The sequence below is a fragment of the Bos indicus genome, chromosome 19 (assembly GCF_029378745.1).
Source record: "Bos indicus isolate NIAB-ARS_2022 breed Sahiwal x Tharparkar chromosome 19, NIAB-ARS_B.indTharparkar_mat_pri_1.0, whole genome shotgun sequence".
Classification (NCBI taxonomy): domain Eukaryota; kingdom Metazoa; phylum Chordata; class Mammalia; order Artiodactyla; family Bovidae; genus Bos; species Bos indicus.
The window spans coordinates 33379184-33400196 of record NC_091778.1 but is presented as its reverse complement, the minus strand read 5'-3'; the positions used below and the strand labels follow the sequence as shown (position 1 = coordinate 33400196).

The 21013-nt window shown below is 41.6% G+C and overlaps 1 protein-coding gene across 1 annotated transcript in view; it reads right to left on the bottom strand.

Annotated features, from left to right (window-relative positions):
* Nucleotides 1–21013, bottom strand: part of COX10 (cytochrome c oxidase assembly factor heme A:farnesyltransferase COX10) — a 109083-nt gene that overhangs the window by 25822 nt on the left and 62248 nt on the right. The window contains exon 5 of the mRNA XM_019981813.2: nt 2008–2078. Coding sequence (XP_019837372.2) covers nt 2008–2078 — 71 coding nt within the window. The remainder of the gene's footprint in view (nt 1–2007; nt 2079–21013) is intronic.

Genomic DNA, 21013 nt, shown 5'->3' with positions numbered 1-21013 from the left:
AGGAGTTTCTGAGGACATTCACTCTGGAGCACTCCTTATCCTCTGACCCCTCCCCTCTGCCACTTAAAAACCACAGAGTCCTCTTTATCTAGTTAGGATCAGTGCTGCAAGCAAAACTCAGAGCTTCATCACACGGAAGGTGTTCAGGGACACTGGACGCGTGCGTGACAGGTAGGTGACAAGAAGGAAGGACGATACTCGTGAGGGTGTAAAACAACAGAAGAACAGGCAGCTCGGGGCATCAAACTCCGTCTTGATTTTGCCCACTTCCCCAACATTGATTTTGCCCACTCCCCCTTCCCCTGGCGTCATCCAGGCTCCAGAGCCCTGGTCCCCTGGGCATAGCCTTGGCCATGCTGACGCTCAGCCTCAGGGGCACAGATGCAGGGGTGTAGCCCCCAGTTAATAGAGGTCAAGTCTGCGGGGAGGAGCTGATCCTGGGGGTATGAGTGCCGTCCTGACCCCGGAGCTCCTCTCTCCAGATGTCCTCAGATGTAGACGCCAAGCTCTCTACCAAATGCACCGAGACTCCGGTCCAGCCTCGGGCCTCAGGAATGCTTCCTCAGTGATGTGGAGGACACGGTACTCAAGTTCATCAGGTGGCCCCCGAGCCATTAAAGACTCAGATAGATAATTCTGCCACAGAGGCCCGGAGCCAGAGGAAAAAGCAGAGGGCCTCGGGGTCAAGTGTTTCCATAGGAAACTGAACCAGTCACCTGCGATTACTGCTCTCCGGACAAGACCACCAGAGAAACTCACAACCGGCCCTGCGAGAGTGAAGAGGGATTCACACGTGTCATCTTAATATAAAAACACTTCTTCTTTCTGCTAAACACGTAAGAAGCAGTCTTTTCCCAAATAGTTAACGCTTTTTTTTTTTTTTTTAACCTTAAAAATTTTACACACGCAGAATTGGCATTTTATGTAGGTAACCGACAGATAGTTAAAAGTGCTGTCCTCTGTATTCTCCTTGGGAAAATGAAGCAAAGAATAATGCAATGTCATGGATGTTTATGGCCATGAAATGGCATTTTAGCTGTAAAGATTTTTTTCTCTTTGATTCTCAAAAATGTTAGAGAAAGTTTTTGTGGCCTAAGATGTAAAGGGTGTGTAACTACTTCAAAACTAGCCAGTTATCTCAATATGCCTTGTTTATCAAGTATGTATTCAGGGTCAGTTTTTCCAATATCTGAAGCGTCAGAGACAAACAGTAGCTCAGTAAAAAGCAAGGCGTGAGCACAAAGTCTAGCAAACGAAGCCCCCGGGAGGACTTTCTCAAGACGCTGCGAGGCGCAGTCCATTCAGCCCATGTAGATCAGCCCTAAGGCAAAAGTAGATTCTACTCAGAGTCATCCTTCATGATCCCCTGAAGTCACCATAAAGGACACACGGGCTTATGTGTGTACAGTTCTGGGAAACAATGACTAGGTGCACTGAAGTCTGATGATGGCTGGATTAAATTAAGAGGGAACAAAAGAAAAAAGTCTGTGTTTACAGGGCTGGGCCCTCAGAGTATCTGCCTCCGAGACAACTCTGCAGAGGTGAGAGGTGGAGAGCTGAGAGGGTTCTACATCCGGGCGGTGGATGCCCTTCTGTCTTCACGCTGATGACACAGGCGTGGACTTTGGCTGTGCTCCTGAGGGCGGGGGTGGGGGGTGGGGGTGGGGCACGGCGGTATTCTTCTCACTTTACTACACAAGGCAAAATACAGGGAAAAGGGGACTTCTCTGGTGGTCCAGTGGTGAAGAATCTGCCTTGCAATGCAGGGGACCAGGGTTCCATCCCTGGTCGGGGACCTAAGGTCCCACACGCTATGCAGCCACTAAGCCCGCATGCCACTGTGAGAGAGTCAGACCACCGCAAGGAAAGATCCTGCAGGACACAATCAAGACCTGATGCAGCCAAATAAAATACATAAATACTTTAAAAAATACAGGGAAATGATTTGGGACGGATGCGCAATGGAACATTTTGTAACATGGAAGAGACAGACATTCATGATTTTACCTGATCTGTCCACGAACCAGAGGTCTGTTCTTTGTCCTGTTCATGTTTGAATCAAACGGAACCTCAAAAAACTGCAAAAAGATTGAAAAAACAATTAAATACAGCATGAAATAGTTATTTTCTTTCTGCTTTAGTTCTACAGTTTTTTCCACAGCAAATTTCATTTTAATTTTGATACTGTGAATACTCTCGGTACTCTTGAGAGAAAAGTTCTCTGTCCAGAACACGCAATACTTTGAAAACCATGGGTTAAGTACATGGATGTGTTAGAATCCCAGGGACGGGGGAGCCTCGTAGGCTGCTGTCTATGGGGTCACAGAGTCAGACATGACTGAAGTGACTTAGCAGCAGCAGCAGCAGTGTTCTTCAAAGCCACTGCTTCAGGTTTACAGCATTAGTGCCGTACACGATTTCAGAATCTTTCACGCATCCTGAAGACTGTGAATCAACCGAGAGTCAGCTGACCTCGGAAAATGGGCTGCTGGAGTCAAAGGCCAGGTCTGAAGGAAATATTAATAAGAAGTCAGATGGGGCTGTACACAAGCATTTAATCGTCTCCCATTCTCCTACCACTGAATAAATGTTAACAGCATTTACTCTCATGTTTCAGTATCGAAGTTACAAAGGATAGAGGGAGACCATGACTCAGCTGTACATCCATTCATGTGCTGAATACTGGGGTTGTTTCTCAGTTTTGCCTATTAATACTGGAGTGGGTTGCCATTCCTTTCCCCAGGGGATCTTCCCGACCCAGGGATCGAACCTGCGTCTCCGTGGATTCTTTACCACTGAGCCACCAGGGAAACCCCCCATTTCCAACCACTGAATATATGTTAATAGTCTTTACTCTTGTGCTACAGGATTATAGCAACAGAGAAGCAAGGGACTCTGTGACTCAGCTGGAAGAGAAATGAACATGCCCTAGAGATGAATAAAGGGGCTTTGCCTCCTCTTTCAAGGAGTCTATCAGTGACTTGTTGGTTGTAAGGGGGAGAATTTAATCCTGTTTATTAATACAATTATTTTGCCATCACCTTATCTGGAAGTATGACTGAAGGGTATGTCGAGCACCAGGCTGACCAGGGCGAGCCCTGAGGGGTCAGTGCCGTGTCCATTCAGCTCACTGGGAATGAGGCTGCCCAGATGCCCCCTCCTTCCAGCTCTAGTCTGGAGCACCTGCAGAAGCACCTGGAAGGTGGGAATGCAGGAGCAGCCATGTTTACACCTGCAAAACTGGCGTGAGGTCAGGCATGACTGTGGCTACACACAACAGCTGGGACCTGTCGGCTTGCACTGCTGGCCCTGAGGGACACTGCGCCTGCAGCTGCCCTGGCTCCTGCTGGACCTCCCTGGGCTGCAGCCCACGCCCGAGCTCGTCCATGTCTCGTGACCTTGGGCCACGTCTGTGTGCTGCTCTATGGCCAAGCGCACCGCTCTCCTGCAGGTCACCTGCACCATCAAAGCAGTGGGAAACGGACACCATGGTCCAGTTTGCTCTCCTACATCTGGGATCCTCCTGCGGATTCTGGGTCACTCGGGTCTGCTCTCTTCTGCCTTCCCCAGGCCCAGCACCAGATACAAGGCCTGCATCACACCCAGGGTTGCACCAGCCCACAGCATTCAGGCCTAACCCCTGTGGTAGACCCTCGTATCGTTCACAGTACCGCATCCTGATCAAACCTTAACTGATACAGACCTCTTCTCTACTACTTTCAACAGGGCCACTGTTTACAAAAGTAGTTAATGGTGGCTCTCTGGCAAAGAATCTACCTGCCATGCAGGAGTTGTGGGTTTGTGCCATGCAGGAGTTGTGGGTTTGATCCCTGGGTTGGGAAGATGTCCTTGGAGAAGGGAATGGCTACCCATTCCAGTATTCTTGCTGGGGGAATCCCACGGACAGAGGAGCCTGGCGGGCTACAGCCCATGGGGTTGCAAAGAGTCGGACACTACTGAGCGACTAAACGACAACACAACACAACTGTTCAATATGTTCACCTTATCTATGATCTCAATGACAGGCTTCCTAAGACTGGCGAATTTATCATCCTTAATGTCAAAGAGAGCTATACAAATAGGCGCTCAATAAATGACAAAGTAAATAAACCATCCCTGAAGATAAATCTATTTGTAGAGTGAGTTACACTTTGAAATGATTTATAAGTGTTAAAAAATTCTTTGCCTGTGAGAGTCTATATTCCCTACTGAAGGAGTTCAAGTTACACACATCCCGTCTGCTCACCTTCCCTCCCTCCCTCAGTATTCAAACACATTCTGTATTTCTAATAATCTTTCCTTCATGACCTATTAATTTGACTTCACAGGACTAATGAGGATTCCAATTACAAATCATGTTATTTAAATGTGGGTAAGGTGTTATCCAATATAACACAGAAACTCTTGTGTAAATAACTTTCTTGGCAGTTCTTGAGTATCTGTGCGCACGCACCCAAACACACACTCAGTTCAGGAATTCTACTGAAAATTTTCATCTGGATGAAAAAGAGATGTTATTGTTTCTATGTTCCTGGCAAGTCCGTCATCCAGAGATGGGAACTGAGGTCTAGGACACAGCAACTGAACTCCAGGGTGCCACGACTTGGCATCAGCTTCTGTCTCTCATGGATGCTGAAATGTATCAGGACAAGCAACATCTGGGTACAAATAGCAGCTAACCAAGACCTTCGGGTCCTTTCAGGGAGGGATCGACAAGTCCTCCCAGCACCATGGGATCAGAGCTCGTTATGCTGCTTCTCATGCATTTTCTATAATGCTTTTCAGTTAGGGTCACGGCTTTGGTCTGGCTATGGAAGCCATGTTCCCAGAACATAAAGCAGTGTATCTTCAGGTGAGACATTTAAGCACTTTAGAACATAGAGCTGGTTTCATCTACTCACATTTCCCCGCCCTGTGCTTTATCATCCTTTCATAATGTTATTATCGTTTAAGTTGGCTCCAACTACTTGGAGCCAAAGAAGTAAAACTCCTACAACTGATGTTGAAACTAAAATACCAATGCAGTCTTACCAGCCCTTAGAACATACTGTTCGCTGACTTTTTCATGCATCCTCCCTGCTTTGAATAATGCCCGCAGTGGTTGGCTGCTTTGGGGAATGCACGCGGACAACCGCTCAGCCCAGGCCCCTCCTCTGAAGGCTCCGGTCATTAGGTCTCAAATGGCCATGTCACCCCGTGCTTCACCCCACACCTGGACACAGTAGCTGGTTTACTGAGGGGGTATCTGATTCAAACAGTCTCTGCTTGGGGATTTAACAAACCAAAAGCCCAGAAAAGTATGCCCTCCCCACTCCTGGGCTGCCTGTGGCCACAGAGCAGGATAAATGGAAATGGAGGAGAGGTCCCACACTGACGCCTTGGATCCATTACCTCCAAGGCTCCATCTCCACCTTTTCTAGCCTTGCGTGCATGCGTGCTAAGTCACTCAGTCGTGTCCAACTCTTTGTGACACTATGGACTGATTCTCCAGGCAAGAATACTGGAGTGGGTTGCCATGCCCTCCTCCAGGGGATCTCCAGCTTAAGCCAACCCAATATGGGTCTATCCCTTTAATTTCAACGTTCCAACAGAGGAAGACTGTAAGGACGTCAAACATGAGAGCAGTTGCATTGTCCAGGAGGGAATGATATGTGCTTTTCCCTCAGAAAACAACTTCTTTTCTACTTATGTTCATTTCCAAAATAAGTTTTTGTCCTAGTCTCTTTTCCCTTATAAAAACCCATCAACCTTTTGGAAGTCCTTTCATCAAAAACCTCCCCTCTTACTCAGGGTCCGGATCCCACCACCCACTTTCCCAGCTCTCAGATGCTCCCCATATCCTGCCCTCTACTAGCCCAGGAGCTGTTCTACGCGGCAGACTCGGGGCCGCAAGTGGCAGAAACACACCTGAAACCAGCTCAGAGAAAAGCGGGCCTTTATGTCCTATAGCGGGCTGTGCCTGCTTTAGGGATTTCTGAGTCTGGCGCCACACGTACTGCCATGATTCTGGCTCTTTCCATCTCTCGAGTCTCTTCTGGGTGCTCCCGCATGCAGAGGTCTTCCAGGAAGCAAAACGGCCCTGGCAACCCTAGACGCTCAAGCTCCTAGTTGACCCCAGCAGAAAAGCTTATTTCCTGACAGCTCCAAAACAGAAGTCCACAACTACCATGGCCATGAATTCCAGGGACGAGGGGGTGATGTGACCACAGGGAGGGAGAGGTGGAGAGACACAAAGACACAGTACCCCACTCAAACGACGAGGATTGCCTTCTCCAAGACAAACGCTATCACCAGAAGAAAACAGGAGGACGGTAGACAGACAGATGCAGTGAAATTACCTCTAACTCACTGCAAAGCTAATGGCCCCAAATCATTTCCTTTCACACGTCACACCTATAAAATAACTTGCCCACTTTCGTCCTAGTTTAAGATGAGAAGCATTAATCAATAGAAACATAATAAATAATTTATATTAATCTTGTCTCAGAATCAGTTTGGGAATCAATAGTTCTATCTGTTTATTTAATAGGCTGGTAAATGGATCATATTTTCCCTCCTCATAGCCACATGTAGATACAAGTCACTATTATACCAATAGATAAATATTTATTAGATGCCTAACATGGGCTTCCCTGGTTAGCTCAGTGGTAAAGAATCTGCCTGCAGTGCAGGCGATGCGGGTTTGATCTCTGGGTTGGGAAGATGCCCTGGAGAAGGAGATGGCAACCAGCTCCAGTAATCTTGCTTGGGAAATCCCATGGACAGAGCCTGGCTGGCGGGCTATCGTCTGTGAAGTCGCAAAGAGTTGGACATGACTGCGATTAAACAACAACAATAAACATGAGATCCTCACTTTTCTATTATACCATGCTTTTTACATTAGCAGATAATTATTATTACCCAAAGAGATGTTGCTCTGATAGAAAACATACCTATTAGCCCTTCTAACAGATAATTACATACGTAAGATACTTCTGAATTTTTGTGAGCCAAAATGAAATAGGCACCAAAAGTGGGGAGAAATAGAACTCGGCCCATGTGATGAATTTCCTATTCTCACTCTGATTAAGTATATGTTATGCAAAAAGTAGACATATTCTAGAGCTGTCCTTAAGTCGGGCTCAGGAAATATTGACTTTGATAACGAGGTGCAGCTTTTTTCTTTTTCTATGCTAAATAATGGGGGTGATGCGACGTTCTTCTAAAGACTCAAAAGAAAAACAAATGCATGAACCTTGTCGGAGTTTGTTTTTCCATCCATCTTCTCAAAGCTGTCAACAAGTGTTTGTCATTCCAAGACGGCCCAGAGCCTCCCAGGTCCAAGATAATGTCTCAGACCAAGTTAAAAGGGATGTTAAATAAATAAGTTAAAGTCCTCGGAGGGGCACCTTATCCAGCAGGGTCTCATACTGCTGCTCGCAGCTCACAAGGCAGTTAAGATATGCACTCAGCCTGGTGTGTCCCACTGTCACACCAAGAATCAACAAACTAAGTGGGACTCACTGTTGCCATTGATTCTTCCCCATGAAGTATCTGAAATAAGGTGTGTGTGTTCACACATGGTGACTGGGGCAAAGTTCGCCTCCAAATCTGCTACTCAAGCCATCATTAAGCTGTGTGTTAAGGCTTCACCCCCAAAATGTCACATGACACTTATTAGAGCCCTAAACGACCACATCCTGTGAGTAAAAGAAAACTCAAAAAGTCACACTGGTTTTGAGGAGCTTCAGAAATGGTGAACCCTTTCTCCTACCAGAGGGCTCTCAATTTATAACACTGCTTTCTGAAAAAAGATGGAAGGAAAGTACACGGAAATATTTACAACTGGGTAGAGAGGATGGATTGGAGAAGGCAATGGCACCCCATTCCAGTACTCTTGCCTGGAAAAGCCCATGGACAGAGGAGCCTGGGAGGCTGCAGTCCATCGGGTCGCTAAGAGTTGGACACGACTGAGCGACTTCACTTTCACTTTTCACTTTCATGCATTGGAGAAGGAAATGGCAACCCACTCTAGTATTCTTGCCTGGAGAATCCCAGGGACGGGGGGAGCCTGGTGGGCTGCCGTCTATGGGGTCGCACAGAGTCAGACATGACTGAAGTGACTTAGCAGCAGCAGCAGCAGCAGAGAAGATGGAGAGGTGACTACTCTTTTTGTATCTTACAACTGTCTATAAAGGCCATGTATTTTCTACTTAGGGGGAAAAATTAATAAAAATTTTTACCTACATGAGACAAATACAAAACTTGAACAGACTCTTTTTGGATTAACCAATAATTACCAAACGTATCCAGTATAAAGCCCATAGTGAAGCCTTAGCCAACAAAGTGAACCTTGTTTCCCCCAGAAAGAACCACAAGGTGAAAAGTGGATCCTAAATATTTCCAGGGACACCCATTTCCCCATCCTCTGTGCCACTTCTTTCATTCAGGCAACTATTTTATCATTTGGCCTAGATTACAACACCTCCCAACACTTCCTGTCTGCAATACTGACCACTCCCCCCACCCCCATCAATTTCAAACACAATAGTCAACACCATCTTTTCAGGTACAGACTTGATTATTCTAGTTCCCAGAACAAAACTCTCCATGGCTCCCTCCTGCCCAGGGAGTCAAGTCCAGCGCTCGCACATGGCATGGAAAGCCCTTCACAGAAGCTCCGGCCCCTTTACCTCCCCCAACCTTCTCTTCTCTTCCCCTGACAGGCTCTGCTCTCAGGGTCTGAACTGCTTGTTGGGTCCTCAGTTTGCTGTCAGTTCTTCCACAGTCTCCCACGTTTCTCTGCAGGGACCCATAGTTGTTGCCAGGCTGCATCCGTCATCAGTGCAGGACTTGGGGCAGGGGTCTGCCCTTCATTCTGGTGTTCTGTGTGACCTCAGCTGTGGAGTCCGCCCAACAACCACCCACAGGACCATAAGGATTCACTACAAGTTCACAGTCACCAGCGTCAAAGGGGCTTGTACCACTCACTCCCGGACCACCCCCTTTGACCTCTCTAGCCCACTGGATCTGCTCCTCTCCACAGAGTTGGTTTTTAATCTGGTTCGCTCTTAACCCTCCCCATGGACAGAGGAGACTCGTTGGCCGCAGTCCAGAGGATTGAATAGAGTCGGACACGACTGAAGCGACTTGGCAGGATGCATTCTCAACCCACATGCAACCTCCACCTTCCCTCCACCTGGGCTGGCGACCCCATGCCCTCCCACCTCCCAGAACACCCATTCCACGCGTCAGCCCTCTCCCTACAGCACATCCGGTCTGCATCTTTTGGCTGCGTTGTTCCTATCCATATCTCAATGTGCTTCATTTCCTCCAACCCCGCACATCTCCTGACATTATCAGCTGATGTGAACACAAGGTGAGCATTTGGAAACGAAAGGAAATGGTCTCTAAGATGACGTGAAGTCTGGGGCCCTCATCTTAGCCAGCACGATTAGTAGCAGGAGGTGTCCGTGGCAAGGTTATGAACCCTCCAGAAATCTCCCAGTAAGCTCCAAGGAATTTCTATTCTAACAGCTGCCAAGGACTATAATCCTATCTTTGCAGAAACCATTTTTAAAATAGTTTATTCTGATGGCCAGTTTTGGAGAACAGGAAACAAATAAATGCATGAATGTCCACTAAAGAAGACTTATGTGAACAGACTAAATCGCAAATATTTTCTTTAAGCCCACCTTTGAACTCAGATTTCACAGATTAAAAAAAATTAACCTTTCCTCAACTAGTGATACTTCATCCTAATCTAAGAGGACATAAGACTAGCAAGTTAATAAATTCCTGCGGATTCCTCCACAACTATTAAAAAAACAGGCATGTTCACTGAAACCATTAATGGTGATAATACAACATTCTGACCTCTGAAATAGTCCCCTAAAATACTATACAGAGTTTAAATGCCACCCAGAGCATAGAAGATGAACATTTTAAAAGGCAAGAAATAAGTAAGATCACCTTTGTCTATAGAGGAATCCACAGCAGAAGAATGATGATACTCGACAAGAAAAGGTGGTATAACAAGTTGAGCAATAAAACTGGCCAATCTGCAAAGGCTCAGATGCTGCCGTAATAACATCTGGTCCCAGCGGGGTTGGGGGGTGGGAGCCAGAGAAATCATTAAGCCATCTGAGACGCTCCAAACAAAGAAACTGTAAAATTCTGAACTATAAAGTGAAGGAAATACACTTAATCCCGGAGGGGTTGCAGTATGTATTTCAACTGGGTGATCCCTTCTCCAGTGAGGACACGGTGATATGCCGAAACCTGGAGTGACACAGAATCTCAACCGACTGGATGTGGCCCGGAGCCAGCCCGCGCCAGCACCCAGGCACCTGTTGGTTTAATCCTCGCATTACTCCAGACACCCAAGGCGGGTGGGGGTGCAGAGAGGAGGAGGCCAGGGGAATGGGGAAAAATACATCTCATTCATTCTGCCGATCAGAGAATGCATACCTTAAAAAAAATAGTTACATGTGCTTTCTGTAAATGTTCAATAACGTGTTAGAAGATTAACACATTTCTTCTAAGATTACGGTTTATTTTTTGAACTTCAGATCCTAGAGGGTGCAAAGGGAGATGTTTGTGAGTAAGCAACTACTTTACTTACTATATTATCTTAAGCAAAGTGACTCGAAACTCTCTTGAATGACCCTGTTTCCTTCTGTCACTGAGATTCTACGATGGGGGTACAATTATAGTTGCGTTTCAACTTCAATAAAATTTCTCTGCTGCCCATTTTCCCAGATCATTCTCAAATAGTCTTCTGCCAATTAGCTAAAGTTATTTTTAAATAAGCTTTTGAAAGTCTTTGTTGAAAGCAGGTGTATTACAAAATGTGCTTCTTTAGGAACTTATGTGAAAGAGAAAAAAAAAAAACTGAAATGGTAAATAAAAACAATGACTATTACATCAAAATAGTAAGAGATAAAATACTTGTATCAAAAAATAAAATAGCACATAAAATATACTGGGGCATTTTCAAAGCTTTAAGATGGGAACACAGGTGTTATATGTGTAAGTCGTCACTAAGTGGAACACTTTAGACAGCTTTTCACAATCTTTTCTGTTCCTCTATTCCCACTGCTTTTCTTTCAGTCTAATGACTGGACATGCCTCAATTCTGTGTCTGATATATTCAGAATATATATCTCAGCACAGACGTGGGCCTATGGTTCCTTTGCTGAAAGACAGGAAACGGCTGAAAATACTTTTGGTAGGGCAAGACACCTGTCATGCACAAGGATGGGATATTGGGTAACTTCCCAGGACCCTCAAAAGTTGAAGTATATATAACTTCTTTCCTGAGGAGCTAAACAAAAACTAGTGATACAACATGGTTTTCATTTTTTGAGAGCGGAACATGTGCACTGACCACCTTACAGAAAGACCCAGAAATAACACAGTGGTCAATGCACAGAAGAAAAGCTTTCCATCTGTACACAGAATACCTTCAGCCCTCCTGTTAAAAGCAGACTAGGAATACATGCTTCCTTTTCTAAGATATGTGGATAAAAATTCCAGATTACTCAGAGTTTCTAGGAAGAAAAGGTAGAATAGAGTTCTGAGGTTCATTTTGAGTTTTTCAATGAGAACTTTTTAAAAGTTTTAACTTAATTAAACACAGCATATAGAGAACTTAAATATGTCTAACCTTTCTGTTAAATACTAACGTAATCCCAGAAAGTGGACAAACATTTAAAAATGCCCATGAATTACAGTAGTTGACTAGTGTCTGTGAATTTATTAGTATGATTATGCAGCTTAGATGAATGGTGAAGCCACTTATCGGCCATCAAATCCCAATACTTAAAGAACTGTAACTGATGACATGTCCATGTATTTTCTGTCTGTATCACTGCCTCAGAGGCAATTCTTGGAACATCGGGAATATACATGCTTCTCTATGTTTGCACAACTATCTGTGGGAAGTGGCAATCTAGTTTTCTAAGAGCAATGTCTTAATGAAACACTTATTAAGAAAAGGTTTTGATTTTAATGACCACCTTTCTTTCCAGTTTCTTTTTAAATACACTCTCATGGGAGGGCTTCCTAGGTGGCCTAGTGGTAAAGAACCTGCCTGCCATTGCAGGAGATGTAAGAGACATGGGTTTGATCCCTGGGTCTGGAAGATCCCCTGGAGGAGGGCATGGCAGCCCACTCCAGTATTCTTGCCTGGGAAATCCCATGGATAGAGGAGCCTGATGGGTTACCATCCACAGAGTTGCAAAGAGTCAGATATGACTGAAGGGACTTGGCATGGCACGTGGGAGGGCAGGTTTTCTAAGAGATGTGTATCCTTCCCTCTTTACTGCTGGTGATGCAGGACAAGAGCAGAAGGAAGCCTCCATGTGGCGATCAGTACAATAGCAAATGACGAGGTGCTGGCACCAGGCAAATGCTAACTAGTACCCAGGGTCACAATTTACACATGAAACATGTAAAAACTTCTTTGAATGCACATTCAATCAGAGATTTTACTTTAGAAATACCAAATGGACCATAATTCACCTATATTTTAAAAAATCTTCCATATCAGGTACTGCTTATCTCCTGTGAGGTATTGAAATCCTTACATTTATATGCCAGGATAAAATATTAATAGTAAGTAACAACAACCACGGCCACCCCCTCAAAATCCACAACAAATGGAAAGGTAAACAGACCCTTTATAATTAAATCTGTAATGATAAAAAATCAACGTTAGATAATAAGTGTCTTTATAAAAAACAGTCTCCCAAATCACCTAACCATTAAGGCATTTATTTTAGTTTATCAGTTGACAGTGACTTTTATTCCTCAATGAGACTCGTACTTCTCATTCTTTAAAAGGCAGTCTTTACAGGGATAATACAAATTAACAAGACAAGTCATTCTTGGAAGAAAGGGTTGGGATTTTGTCAATTGATCTTTAACAGATAAATCAGCACTATGACTTACAATTAGGGTTAAAGATCCTAGACAATATTTGCATATGAATTCCTGGAAGAATGTATGAGGAACAAAAATAAAGCAGAATCTAGTGTATACTAACATATTTTTCAAAATGATAGCTCTTATAATCAAATATATTTGAGACATCATTTTATTTATCATACTGACAAACATTTTTAATTTTTTAAAATTAAAATCAATTCTATTAGAAGTTTATTATTTTTTTTAAGAAAATTACCATCACAAATCAAGATTTTGAAAGCTACGCAACCAAGAGATCAGATGTAATATTGCAATTAAATGAACAGGCTGGATGAAGGTTACTGGTCACACATATTACATAATATTGAATAATCTAAATCTTGTATTGTTTCATAAGATGTCAATGAAATTACTATTAAGAATATAAAATGCTTGAATTAAAACAAAACCAAACAGGAACATGAAAATAAGAATATATTATTTCAATATCACTTACAAAAGAAAAAACATTCTTATGAAGGGCAGTAAAGGAACTCGAAACTTAACAAGTTTAGTTTGTTTTTAATAAACTCCACTTCTGAAATAACATATTAAGGAAATGATCTAGAAGTAGAGGAGAAAACTACATGATGGAAATTTAAATGGGGACTTTCCTAGTGGTCCAATGGTTAAGAATCCACCTCCCAGTGCAGGGGGGACACTGGTTCAATCCCTGTTCAAAGAACTAAGATCCCAGATGCCACAGGGTAACTAAGCCCAAGAGCTGCAAAAAAAGAGGCCACGACTAGGACCCGATGCAGCCAAACTAAGTAAATAATAAATAAATATTTTTAAAAAGTTAAGTGTCTGCAGTTGCTTCTAACAGATAAACACTGGAAGAGAACTCAAGAAATGCTTAAAATGTGGTAAGAACTTTATGGACTATCAGGCGGTCATTAAAAATGATAATTAAGACTCTAATAGTGCAGAAAAATGCTTCAAACACTAAGAATGCAGTTCATAATTTATAATTTGTCCAGAATGCTGGGTCTATGGGTTTTTGCTCTGTTTTCCAAATTTTGTTATTATTATTATGAGAAAAATAATAAGCACAGAGAATAAACTATACAGATACATGTGGCTACATTTTAAAAGATTTGCAGATGGTCTGGGAATATTTTTTAAAAATTAAATGTTACGTTACATTTTCCCAACCACATTAAATCTTTTAGGTTTTCCAAAACCCATTACATACGTAGAAGTTTCATCACAAATGCTTTTGAAGGTTAGTTTGAGGGAGAAAGTCTTTATAAACATGGCAGGTCAAACAGACTTCGAGAAGAAGCTCCTTTTAGAAAAGGTTTCTTCACTTTTAAGAACTCTCCTTTAAATTATATTTTCCATAGCTTTATTTGTTTATTCATGGCTGTAGCTTGCTAAGGCCATATTTCTCAGAATTTTTATTTTTTACTTTTACAGCGTGGTCTAATATGCTCAAGAATTTACAGACACTGAGACCAGCAAGCTAGGACTACAAGCCGAAACCCTTTCCAATATTAAATATTAGAGGCAACAGAGGGATTCTTCTAGGTGTCAACAGAAAGCCTCATATGAACACACCTGCAGTTTCCACTTTGAGCTGTGATGGTGAGGAACAAAATATCTAAGCCTGTAATCACTATGTAATTTATTTTACTTTCAAAAAAACCACTGTCTTGTTTAGACACTACAAAAATAGATAGGTAATTCCATTTGAAACATTCTTTAAATTTGTTATGAAAGAAATAATTGACAGAACCTGGCTAATCTTGTGAGGGTTCATTCAAATGTTAGCTTCTCATAATAACCAGTCACAACCTGAGGCAGGTGAAGACCTATAGTAGGTTTCATAACCAAATGAATGTAATGGACAAGCAAACACAGAACAGCAATGGGACAGTGCCTTCTTAACACTGATATGGCTAAAGCAATGCACTGACTTATTCTGAACGAATCAAGAATAACGTCCCATTAGTGGTGTCACTCACAGGGGGCTTACTATTTCCATGCCTGGGCTCAGTGTTTTGTGCATTGTCTTATCCCATCCCCCACCCTCCCCATCTTCTTTTCAAAATACAATTTTAAAAATCATGGATTGTTTTTGAAGTCTTGATTAATCAAACACATACCCCTTGCATTGGAAGGTGAAGTCTTAACACTGAACCACCAGGGAAATCCCAAACCTTATCTCTGTTAGGTAAGTATTACCACAGTGTTCCTTCGAAAGATGAGGTAACTGAGGCCCAGACAAGGAATTAACCAAGGTTGTAAGGCTTGGATTTGAAAGCGGGCAGGCTGAGTCCCTGTGCTCAATCATGGTCCTACACGCCATCCAGCACCGGAGGCTTGAGCATGAGACACCCCTGGGATGAGGAGGTTCTAAGGTGCTGTGAGACAGAAACCCTGGCTCCAGATCAAATGCTAAGTTGTGTCCGACTCTTTGTGACCCCATGAACTGCAGGCAGCATGCCAGGCTTCCTTGTCCTTCACCATCTCCCGGAGTTTGCTCAAACTCATGTCCATTGAGTCAGTGATACCATCCAACCCTAAGATCCTTAATTTATAATTTAATAAGAGGCAGCATGGTAAGATTCACAGAAATGCAGATGATCACTGCTGAAAGTCAGGTTCAGGGGGAGGAAAGACTCTGAGTCTCAGGACCAGTACATCCAAAATATGGCCCACCAGGACTGGGGTACAAGATTCCTGAGAACTTTTAGCAAAAGTTTATGTTTAAAATATTGTATAATATCACTTATAAGTGCAATCAAGAAAATCAGAACAAATGAATTTATTTGCAAAGCAGAAACAGAGACCCAGACATAGAGAACAAATGTGAGGATACCAAGGGGGAAGGGGGGAGATGGGCTGGATTGAGAGATGGGATTGATACTACCGATATCTATGTATTAAATATTTACACTATTGATACTATATATTAAATAGGTAACTAATGAGAACATACTGTATAGCCCAGGGAACTCTACCAAATATTCTGCAGTGATCTAAGTGGGAAGGAAATCCAAAAAGAGGAAATATATTTATGTGTATAGCTGATTCACTCAGAGGTACAGCAGAAATTAACACAACATTGTAAAGCATGTATACTTTACATCTATACTATACTCCAATAAATTTTTTTTTAAAAAGTCTATGTTTACTTGTCCAGCTACTGCTTAAGAATGGTTGGGCTAACCCTTCACAAGTAAGAAATAAGAACCTAAAGTAACATTTCTTGCCACCAACATGGCGGTTATCATTAGGGGTATAACACAATAATCTGGAGACTACATTTCAAATGATCTTATTCTTTTCAAAAAGAAACAAAGATATGCTCACTTGCAGTGGAATCAGTTATAAATTATTGGACACAATTCCAATATCCAACAATGTGGGCTTAGTTAATGCAAATTTTGCTTTATTTGTAAAACAGTGTAACATACAAAATTGATAAAAAAAAAAAAAAAAACCTTTTAAAAGCAAATAATATTCAGTAACATGGGAAGTTCATGATTTGGTATGAAGAGAAAAAATAAAATTATGACATGCCATATATAGTATAACGCCTGTGTATGTGCATTGAAAAAAGATTAGACAAGAGCTATAAACCAATATATACTCCTTTCTAATGTAGTGCTCAAAATTCTCCAAGCCAGGCTTCAAGAGTACGTGAACGGTGAACTTCCTGATGTTCAAGTTGGTTTTAGAAAAGGCAGAGGAACCAGAGATCAAATTGCCAACATCCACTGGGATCATCAAAAAAGCAAGAGAATTCCAGAAAAACATCTATTTCTGCTTTATTGACTATGCCAAAGCCTTTGACTGTGTGGATCACAATAAACTGTGGGAAATTCTGAAACAGATGGGAATACAAGACCACCTGACCTGCCTCTTGAGAAACCTATATGTAGGTCAGGAAGCAACAGTTAGAACTGGACATGGAACAACAGACTGGTTCCAAATAGGGAAAGGAGTACATCAAGACTGTATATTGTTACCCTGCTTATTTAACTTATATGAAGAGTACATCATGAGAAACGCTGGGCTGGAGGAAGCACAAGCTGGAATCAAGATTACCAGGAGAAACATCAATAACCTCAGATATGCAGATGACACCACCCTTATGGCAGAAAGTGAAGAAGAATTAAAGAGCCTCTTGATGAAAGTGAAAGTGGAGAGTGAAAAAGTTGGCTTAAAACTCAACATTCAGAAAATGAAGATCATGGCATCTGGTCCTATCACTTCATGGGAAACAGATGGGGAAACAGTGGAAACAGTGAGAGACTTTATTTTCTTGGGCTCCAAAATCACTGCAGATGGTAACTGCAGCCATGAAATTAAAAGACGCTTACTCCTTGGAAGAAAAGTTAGGACCAACCTAGACAGCATATTAAAAAGCAGAGACATTACTTTGCCAACAAAGGTCCGTTTAGTCAAAACTATGGTTTTTCTAGTAGTCATGTATGGATGTGAGAGTTGGGCTATAAAGAAAGTTGAGTGCCAAAGAATTGATGCTTTTGAACTGTGGTGTTGGAGAAGACTCTTGAGAGTCCCTTGGACTTCAAGGAGATCCAACCAATCCATCCTAAAGGAAATCAGTCCTGAATATTCATCAGAAGGACTGATGTTGAAGCTGAAACTCCAATACTTTGGCCACCTGATGCAAAGAACTGACTCATTTGAAAAGACCCTAATGCTGGGAAAGATTGAAGTCGGGAGGAGAAGGGGACAACAGAGGATGAGACAGCTGGATGGCATCACTGACTCAATGGACAGAGTGTGAGTAAATTCCAGGAGTTGGTGATGGACAGGGAGGCCTGGCACGCTGCAGTCCATGGGGTCGCAAAGAGTTGGACATGACTGAGCAACTGAACTGAACTGAAAGGAAATTTTAATCACGTGTGTCCCTTTAATGGTCATCACCGTATGAAATACTTGAAAGAACTGAAATTAGAGGATTGTGATTTAGTTTATTTTAATGTAGTAAAGGGCTTCCCTGGTGGCTCAAGAGTAAAGAACCCGCCTATGATGTAGGAGATTTGGCAGGAGCCATGGGTTCGATTCCTGGGTCGGGAAGATCCCCTGGAGAAGGAAATGGCAACTCACTCCAGTATTCTTGCCTGGAAAATCCCATGGACAGCTCATGGGGTCACAAAAGAGTGGGACATGACTTAGCGGTTAAACAATAATGTAGTAAAATTGCTAGGTTGCAGAAATATGTTAAAGAAATGTTTTGAATGTCTCTGTTAGTCAAGAACAGCTTGGAATTAAAGAGCTCTGATAAAAATCACAAAACTGTAGGTCTGCATGGAGTGAAAAAAACCTGAGAAATGTAAGTAATTTATTTGAGAACATGCTGATGAATCTAGACATAAACTGCACTTGACAGCTGAAAACAGTGGTGATTTCCCAATATCGGACTGAAGAATCCCCACTCCGCCCCACTGCCCGGAACGTCAGGACTCAAATCCCCCTGTCCTCGGACACCCAGAGCATGGCCTTTCCAGTCTGCCTTAATGCTATTTAGTTTTTCCTACATTCACTCATTTAAAGTGATTTGCTTTAGAAAGCTCTCATAGTCTATAGATAAACATGTATCAGACTCTTAATCACACTCCTAACACTATCCTTAAGATTTTCTGTATTAAAACATTAAATATATGGTGACTCTTGCAGGGAGAATTATTTGTATTCTCCTTATCTTTGCTCAATATTTTAAAAGAAGTGTTAATTGTTTACTTCTGCTTTGTATACATTCATTTCCAAGAGGAAAATTACTAGGTTAAAAGCTATAAATACTTTTGGACCTACCAGTCAGACATACATGTATTGTGTTCACTCTAATAATCTAATATTTGTTTTATAATACAAACTTCCCATGTCATTAAGTGTTACTTGGAAATGCTGACTTTTACGATATTCATAGTATGCCATTATAGGGATAAAACATAATTTAACTGAGTCCGTTTTGTTTGTTGAAATTATGTCCAATAGATTTTAATAGGTATCGTATTTGCTATCATATCATATCTTGATAATTTACTTTACAACATTTCTAGAAATGGACTTTCTTGGTTGAAGAGAATATACATTTTTAACAATTTTAAACTACCAAAATTTCCCTCCAGAAAGATTGTCGCAATTTACATTCTCCACAGCACTGAGAGGGCCTGCCTTCCAGTGTTTTCACTAACATTATGTAAAACAATTAAAAAAAGAGAAAAACAAAACAAAAGCATATTTACCTATTTAGTTGTTAATCACCACATGTGTCTTTTCACTGATTTAAAAACAGTTTCAACATAGGATACAAACTAAACTTTACAACTTCATAAAAAGGCTTAAGTTAATAAAGCACTGATTGTGAAAATGAAGCCATCAGCACCTGCAAATATCTGTATGAACAGGCTACAGTCAAGCATGTTTTTCTGTCTTCTTTCACTATAATTAATTCCTAAATTAATTCCTAACATTGTGAGTCAAGGTAGACATCTTGTTCTGCTAACCTCATAAATAAGATAATTAAAAAAAAAGAACACCCTGGCAAAAACTGTTTTGAAGGAGGAGATTCACTCTAAGTTTTGACACGCACATATCAAGAAAACAAGTAAGTACAGCGGGCAAACAACCAAAGACTCAACTGGGCTTTAGGGGGAGAAATTTTCTGAAAATATCAGTACACAGCTGCAGCCAAGACAACTGCAAAAAAGAGGGTGAAGCAGACTGGTAATGCATGAAGGCAAATCTAGACGTTTGGGTTAACAGCGAGAGAAATGTCTAGAAAGATGTCTACGTAATTACCCAGTCTTTCCTTGAAAGGACGCTTATTACTCAAAGGTCAAGTGCGTAAGTCACACCTCATTTTTCTGTCATATCTGAAAAAGAAACTGCTGCACACAAATTAATTTTCTAGATTAACAGAGTAATTTTCTATTTTGAATAACCAAATGTTTGTAAAATTAAAGTCAAATTTTGATGGAAATGTTTCTAAAATTTCTATTTCTGAGCTTTCAAAACTATTTACTTCTGAGCCTCGTCTGACATTGTTTGCAGTAACTGAGGGTGCCTGTCTTCACAGATTGCTCTAATTCCTCAGGTTTTAAAAATGTATCACCTTTGTTTTCCTTTTTTGTTTAATGCCAGCGTTTTCTTCTTCTTTATCTTCATCTCTAACCCTTAACTTACTATTTTTAATTTTCTGTCCTTACTTAAACACAAAAAAGACTAGAAGGGAAAGGGAAAGAAAAAAAAAAAACAAAACAACAACCAACCAACCAAACCACTTGATTAAATATTATATTTTATATACTTGATTAAATGCAATTATCAAAGGCAGAGCTTTTAGGGTAGTTCTCAATCTCTATTCCAACCTCTTTTGTTTACTGTGCAAATGCCAAACATTTCTAGGTTTGAAAAAGATTTCAATCAGAGGTGTGACTGGCTTGCAGTCCTGAAATCTAAAAGTTTCAATAAGGCTGAAATGGGTGAAGGTGGTCAAAAGGTGCAAAAGTCCAGTGAAGAAATATATCCTGGGGATCTGAGGTACAACACAGTGGCTATAATAAGACTGTGTTGTCTATTTAAATGTTGCTAAGAGAACAGATCTTAAAAATTCTCTTCACAAGGAAAACAAATCTGAAACTGTAGGGTGATCATTTTGTGATATATATAAATATCAAATCCTTATATTATACACATGAAACTAATATAATGTTACATGTCAATTATATCTCAGCTTAAAAAGAAGTCTAAAAATTCCAATAGGTTAAGTAGTAAGATGGTGAGAAACAGTAAGTCCAAATTTGGACAAAACTCTGAAAAATGAAGATGATGTTCTTTATATACATTTAGAGAAAAGTATAAATATTTTATTGCTTCTACAATATAATGCTAGAGACTTTCCATGTCTAATACAGCGTTTTTTTCAAAGTGCAGTTCCAGGGCCGTGTGCGTGGGAATTCTCTGCGATGCTTAATTACAAGGCCCCACCCCGACCTTCTGAAACAGAAGAACATCTAGGAGTGGGGACAGGAGTCTGCCTTCTCCATCAGCTCTACAGGTGATTCTTTATATCCATAAAACCTGA